At 43.3% G+C, this 7,586-nt stretch overlaps 1 protein-coding gene across 1 annotated transcript; it reads left to right on the top strand.

Moving 5' to 3' along the window:
- Positions 1–3,862: 3,862 nt before the first annotated feature.
- LOC126842500 (uncharacterized) lies at positions 3,863–4,996 on the top strand. The gene has a single exon (XM_050579514.1). It carries the CDS (start codon positions 4,214–4,216, stop codon positions 4,994–4,996), a length of 783 nt encoding a protein of 260 aa, XP_050435471.1. The 5' UTR covers positions 3,863–4,213.
- Positions 4,997–7,586: the final 2,590 nt, after the last annotated feature.

Raw genomic sequence — 7,586 nt, 5'->3', positions numbered from 1 at the left:
ATAATAATTATTATTTAGCAAATACTAATTTCATACTAATTTATGTTATAAAATGTTCGTTAAGTATCTAAAACCAAAATTGCTTTTTCGATTTTGTTCATTGTGCCCAGCCTACGGTGTTACATTAAAAAAAAAAAAAAAAATTCACAGTTTATAAAAATAGTTTATACATAAAGGTATAATAGTCATAATGTTTTACGAAGTATGTTAAATGTAGTATTTTCTATGATCTTAGGTTTGCTTAAAGATTTAACTGACTTACAGACACTTGAATGTTGTAATATTATAAAAAATTAGTAGATTTACTTTATTATATATCTTATCCATATTTAATTGTAAAAAAAAAAATGATTGCAGCGAATAAAATAAGTAGTGTTATTATGTAAAGTTAATTTTACTTGTAAAAAAAAATTTTAATTTTTAATATGTCATCAAATTTAATAAGAATTTTACTTTAATTAGAATTGTGTTGCATATTACATTTTTATAAAATAAACTAATTTCACTGATACTATGATTTTAAAATTAATTAATTTTAATACACAAAGAAGGTAAAGATATAAAATCTACTTGAACCCTAAACCATAAAAATTATACACTTCTTACGCAAGAAGTGTATAATTTTTATGGTTTAGGATTCAAGTATATTTTATATCTTTACTATATATTTAACCATAAGTTTGCTTAACAGTTTTTTCTATATAAAGTAGGCTACCTGTCTAATGTGAATGACAACATTTTTTTTTTTACTTAACCTCTCTCAATTAAAAGTAGCCTATTCAAATAAGAAACACCAACATTTTTAATCTCTAGCTTAACCTTTTAAGTGCTTCCTTTTTTTTGTTGAAAAATTTGAATTTTTTTCTTAAAAATATTCCAACTTGGAAACTAATAAAATAATTTTACACTTTTAAAAAAAAAAACTTTAAGCTGAAATATGACAAATAATAATCACTCATTTGATATTTCAAAAATTATAATAGTTTTTTTATCAAGTTACAGCTCATTTAAGCTGGTAAAACAAATAACTAAAAAAAAAAAAATGTATCACAAAATATCAAAAGAAGGATTTTTAAGTTTGTCAGATTGCCCCTAGTCCTTGAATGTTAATATTTTTTTTATTAACTTTTTTTATTTAAGTTAATGACATTAATTATTATTCTCGTGTGCTAGTAGAGATTGAAACAAAATCATAGTATTGATATCCGTGTGATTTGATTGTGTGTAACAGTGAGATTTTCAAACTCTTTCTTTACCGATCTTATAACGCCTACATAAACGTTAATGTTAGTTACTTGCGTACGTACTCCACCGAAACGGAAGCCATTTAGAGATAGTCGGCAAGGATGAGATGAGTTCCCAAAGGCGGCGGCAAATACGGTATTCCAAAATGCGGTGTGTTGTTTCTTGCGTTTTTTCCATTACGGCTCCTAGACGTTCATTGTGTCGGCGTATACCGTTTGAACGGTGTGAATTAAGCAGGCCATTACGGTTAGGTCCGGGGGGTGGCTATAGTAGTTTTAATGTGACTAAAGTCAGTGTGTCCGGAAACAACAAATACCATTAAATATAATGAAAACATTAGCTTGAAAAAAAAAAAACAATCATATTTTAATAAAGAGGGTAAAAAACGTGCTTATGTTGTACCAATCGTTTAACGATGAGGACTTTTGTGTTTGTCTTTTGACACTAGTCTTAGTCGTTCTGTTTACTTCACTTTACGTACACAAGCTAGTATATGCACAGATTTATAGAATAAACTAGATTGCTAAGTGTACACATGCCGCCGCCATTAGAGAGAATTGAAGTTACCATTTATACAGACAAATTGCCACAGATCAAATTAAATATCCCACTTTTGAAAGGTCCAACAATGAATAATTGTTTTCTTTGACCTCGGTTCTAAAAAGCTTGTTTGGCCTTTATATAGCAACACTATGCCCTTTGTGTTATTCTATTTCATCAAACAAAGTAATTCTCGATAAACCCAATAGTAGGTATCATTTTTAACGTGTTTATCAAAGTAAAAATAAACTATTGATTTCTGGAAAACCGCATAGTTGTACGATAGAACATAAATCATTATAACCATTAGCAATGAATTTTATTGACTGGTTTCCAAGTTGACGCATAACAATGGTATAATTATTTAATTCATTTGCCGTGGAAAAAAATCTGAACTTGAAAAATAGAAAAATCCGTGAATTAACCATGTCTTTAAGCCGCACAAGAAACGAATTCGACCCAAAACCTAAGATATGTATCCCCACAGACGAGATCAATAGATTGAGCTATTGTCAACATCCAGACGGCCTTGTAAATCCTTACGAGAAATCTCTCATGTTAACGGAATACATGATAAGGTACCGACTTTTATTCGATTTGTTAAATCAAGGCCCGTTTTTCATCAGTTCTTTATCCGGATGAATTTAATACGTGCACAATACTTACACGATATTTTTTTATTGAGATAATAAATTAATGTAGTTATTATTACCTACCTTTGCCAAATGAACACTTCACTATAAGTTACCCCGATAAATTATTTTACATTGAAATTTATGACAAAAATCTTTTTGTGAACAACTTAGTTTAGCTTATATATATACTAGGTCGTATACATTATAATTTTCATTCGAGGAAAATATTTTCAGACTAATTATTATTCTATAAAAAAAAAAAAAGTTATCCACGGACTATTAGTCAAGAAGACTCTTGTGTAGGTACTTAAAAAAAAATATATATATATATCTCAATACTTATAATTTATATTATAGGATTTTTTTTGTTGTATGTACAACACATTGGTATTATGTAATACCTATTAATACTGTTATGCATACTTATACAATAGAAATAAGGACGGTTATCTCTAAAAATATGTACCACAACATATATTTTTTTTTCCTCAATAATTGTCTACGTTGAAAGTTTCTTATTGGTTTGTTTTTATTTTTCGCCATTTGAGAATAATAAATATGCGTTTTTACACGTTTTTTTTTTTTTAGGTATTGCACTTTCAAGCTGGACGACGAAAAGACACTGGAAGTATCTCGTAGGGAGCGTGACCGTGTGCTAGCTTTGATGAGCCGTCTGTGGACAGTCACGCAAAGGTCATACACAAATCCGTACGACACCCTTTATCCGATCATAAGGTCGGTGATAACGAAACAACCACTCGACCGGAGTAAAGAAGCAGAGTTGAGATATTTCAAGATGAACGGATGGACCGAATACCAGGCGGCCCACGACGGATTCGAATACAAAGAGGTCAAACGTTTTCTGGAAACCGGAAAAAGATAGATTGTGATCATTGTCGAGTGAAAATATGAAAATTACCTACACGCGGCTGTCGTTACAAATGTATACGAATACTGGAAAATGGCAGAAACACATGACAGTAAAAAATAGTTCATAAAAAATATTGAACTATAGTTAACTACCTGTTTAAAGACTATTAAATTATATACCTACGTGCTTTGATGGTAGTAGTTTTCTTACATTTGAATAAAGTCTATTTAGAAAGTAATTAGTGCGCTAGAGATAATGGTTACGATGCTAATATTTTTTATACAGAAACAAAACACTGAATTAAAAAATCGATCGAACCATGTTCGATTTTTTTTTGACATTATTTTGGGTTGTAAATGTAAATTATTGTCAATAATCAAATAAATTATCATTATAAAACTGTGTAGTCTTTGTATTTATTTCTAGAACTGTTTTTTCTTTTGTGGAAAATAATTGTTTACAAATTTAACCAATTATTGTTCTATGCGATTGTTCTGTGGGAAAATTGTGTGATTAGAAAAATTGTGGGGAATATATAGGGCTTGTGGCGGCGCACCACCACATAATTTCTCCCCGGTGGCGGCAGGCCCCGTGAAGACGGTTGGTCACACCGCTCAAGCGCCCACTACCATCGACAGCGTGCAACGGGACCGTCCTCCGGCCATCGACCTCTTCTCTCAACGACGCCACCGAGTATAGACGTCCGAGAACTTTCTGCGCTTTTCTGCTTACTACATTTTTTTGTTAATCAAAATAAATCTTTTTGTTATTATCTACTCTTTTTATATTAATTGAGCTCATTTATTCGCGTTAGCGCTCACGCGTCATCGTGACCGCTACATTGGTGACCTCGAGTTTCGAAATACGCATCGTCCGTTGTTAGTTGATTTCGCCCGGTACCCGCTCGTTCCGTTTTGCCGCCATGATCGAGGAGCAAAAACAAAACGATGTTTCCGTCAACGCGATCGCCAACGTACGCCTCCCGTCGTTTTGGAAACAATCGCCTGATTTTTGGTTTATACACGCGGAATCCGTGTTCGCGAACCACCGCTTGACCGCCGACAGTACTCGCGTGAATTTCGTCATCGGTGCTTTGGACGAAGATGGCGTCCGCACCATCGGTGATCTCCTCGGGCCAACCGCGTCGTATGATGCAATTCGCTCACGTTTGATCGACGCTTACAGTCTACCCAAGTCCGTTCGCTTCCGAGAGATCGTCAAACCCGGGGGCATGGGCGACCGTAGGCCGTCACAACTGCTCCGCGACATGCGCAGCGTCATGCCCGCCGGTATCGGCGAGGAAGCCCTGAAAGAGTTCTGGTTACAGAAGCTGCCGTCCAACGTCATGGCCATCATCGCCAGCCTCGACGCCCCTCTGGACTCCTTAGCTTCTCGCGCGGACAGAGTAATGGAAGCGTCGAGCCCCCAGTCCGTCGACGCCTTCTCCAAGGACCAAATGGCAGATTTGGCTAGTGCGGTGTCAGCGCTGTCTCAGCAAGTCCAGTCGCTGACAAAGATTGTCAACTCGTCGAAGGACGTCCCGCGGCAGCGACAACACTCATCGACGCAGTGGGCCGCACAGCAACCAACACAGGCGTGCTACTACCACGAGAAATACGGCAACGGCGCTCGCAATTGCCGCCCGCCGTGTAATTTCAAGCCAAAGGCGCAGGACCATGTTACCTCCGCGCTGGCGGAAAACTAGGCGTCACGGACAGGACTCCCGCCCTGCATGCCGTGAGTAAAAATACGCGGGTACACGTGAACGACCTCCGCTCCGGTAGGTTGTTTCTTATTGACACGGGCGCCGAGATTTCGGTCATGCCCCACGACCACAGCTCACGACAACCATCCGACGTCCGCCTCACAGCTGCCAACGGAACGCATATAAAAACCTTTGGGCCCAAGACGCTCAACCTCGACCTCGGCCTCTCACGAACGTTCACCTGGACGTTCGAGATGGCCGACGTTTCGCGCGCCATCATCGGGGCCGATTTTCTTCATTATTTCGGCCTCCTTGTCGACGTGCGGCGACATCGCCTTGTCGACCCGACCGACAAACGAACAGTCACCTGTGCAGTGACTTCCGCGGTTTCCACGAGCGCCCCGCTGTTCGCCGTCACGCGCACCCACGATTGGGACGAATTACTCCGAGAGTTTCCGAGTGTGACACGCGAGTCGCCCGTCCCGGAAACATTTCTTCACGGAGTCGAGCACGTGCTCCAAACGACAGGTCCGCCGCTTTTCGCCCGCCCGCGACGATTACCGCCGGACCGACTCATCATCGCACGACGCGATTTTGAACTCATGCAGAAGCAGGGTATCTGCCGCCCTTCGGCCAGTTCCTGGGCGAGCCCGCTTCTCTTGGTTCCAAAGAAAGACGGATCATACCGACCCTGTGGAGACTACCGTCGGCTTAACCACGTCACCGTTCCGGACCGGTACCCGCTGCCGTACCTCCACGATTTCACGGCGAACTTGGCAGACAAAACAGTTTTTTCCAAACTCGACCTGGTCCGTGCCTACCACCAGGTGCCCATCGCTGCCAGCGACGTCCACAAGACCGCCGTCACAACACCGTTTGGCCTCTTCGAGTTTCCGGTAATGTGTTTTGGACTCCGCAACGCCGCACAAACGTTTCAGAGGTTAGTGAATTCAATTCTCGCCGGGCTCGATTACGTTTTCGCCTATGTCGACGACGTCCTCATCGCGTCTGCAAGTGCGGAGCAGCACGTCGAACACGTTCGCACCGTCCTCGGTCGGTTCGAGAAGTTCGGCATTGCAATTAATCCGGCCAAGTGCGTTTTCGCCGCCCGTACGCTCACGTTTCTCGGACACGTCGTCGATGCGCAGGGCTTACGCCCGAACCCGGATAGCGTCAGTGCCATCCGTCAGTGGCCGCAGCCGAACACCAAAAAGGAGCTGCAGCGTTTTCTCGGGTCGCTGAATTTTTACCATCGGTTCATCCCGAACGCGGCTAGACTTCAAGCACCGCTCTATGACATCACCGCTCTGGTTCCGAAACGCGACGGCCCACTCTCGTGGACAAACACAGCGCGCGAAGCGTTTCAAGCTTGCAAGGAAGCTCTCGCCGCTACAGCACGACTCGTGCATCCACATCACGAAGCACCGTTGCGCCTGTGTACCGACGCGTCGAACATCGCTGTGGGTGCAACACTCGAACAGCGCTCCGGAGACGACTGGCAACCACTCGGGTTTTTCTCGCGCAAACTCACCGGCGCGCAGACACGGTACAGCACCTATGATCGCGAACTCCTCGCTGCCTACCTAGCGGTTCGACATTTTGTTCACTCGATCGAGGGCAGGTTCACTACTCTCAGGACTGATCACCGACCGTTACTGTTTATGTTCACACAAAAAGCGGAAAAACTTATCGACCGTCAGGCGCGACATGTCGCTTTCCTGTCTCAGTTTATCCACGACATCGAACACGTCAGCGGCGAGAGTAACGTGGTGCCCGACGCCCTTTCACGCCTCGAGTTGGCCACTCTCGAAGACGACCTGCCGGACCTCAATCAGTGGGCAGTCGACCAAGCGAACGACAGAGAACTCAGGGACATCATTTCCGGCGTCACAAAAACCTCACTAGACCTCGAAGCGCGCCAGACAGCGAACGGGCCCGTCTACTTCGACGTAGCGTATAACCGGACGAGACTGCTCGTCCCGCAGTGCCACCGACGCGCAGTTTTCACAACGCTTCACGGGCAGGCTCATGGCGGTCGCGCAGCCACCAGCCGAATTGTTAAGGCACGTTTCGTCTGGCCCGGTATGGATCGGGAAATACGCCGATGGGTCCGAACGTGTGAACAATGTCAGAGGGCCAAAGTTCACAAGCACACTACATCACCGCTAGCACCGTTTGCGGCCCCAGACCGCCGGTTCGGACACATACATCTCGACCTTGTAGGTCCACTGCCCACGTCCAACAACGCCAAATATCTGCTCACCTGTATCGATCGTTACACGCGCTGGCCGGAGGCGTGGCCCGTCGATAGTATGTGCGCACAAACCGTCGCCTCCACTCTCGTGTCAAACTGGATCGCTCGCTTCGGGGTCCCGGATGTCGTCACGACAGATCAGGGACGGCAGTTCGAGTCCGAGCTTATGAGAACACTCAACACCACGTTCGGCATTCAGCACGTCCGCACGTCCCCATACCACCCGCAAGCCAACGGCTTGGTGGAACGTCTACACCGGACGCTCAAGGCGGCACTCACCGCATACGAGTCACCGCATTGGACACGACACCTGCCGATCGTTCTCCTCGCGCTGCG

Source organism: Adelges cooleyi, unplaced genomic scaffold (genome assembly GCF_023614345.1).
Source record: "Adelges cooleyi isolate 19-005CV unplaced genomic scaffold, UGA_ACOO_1.1 ACOO_flye_CR_arks_rails_tigmint_CR_PRNA_53, whole genome shotgun sequence".
Taxonomy (NCBI): domain Eukaryota; kingdom Metazoa; phylum Arthropoda; class Insecta; order Hemiptera; family Adelgidae; genus Adelges; species Adelges cooleyi.
Note: the sequence above shows the minus strand (reverse complement) of the source record. Positions and strands in the feature narration are given on the sequence as shown.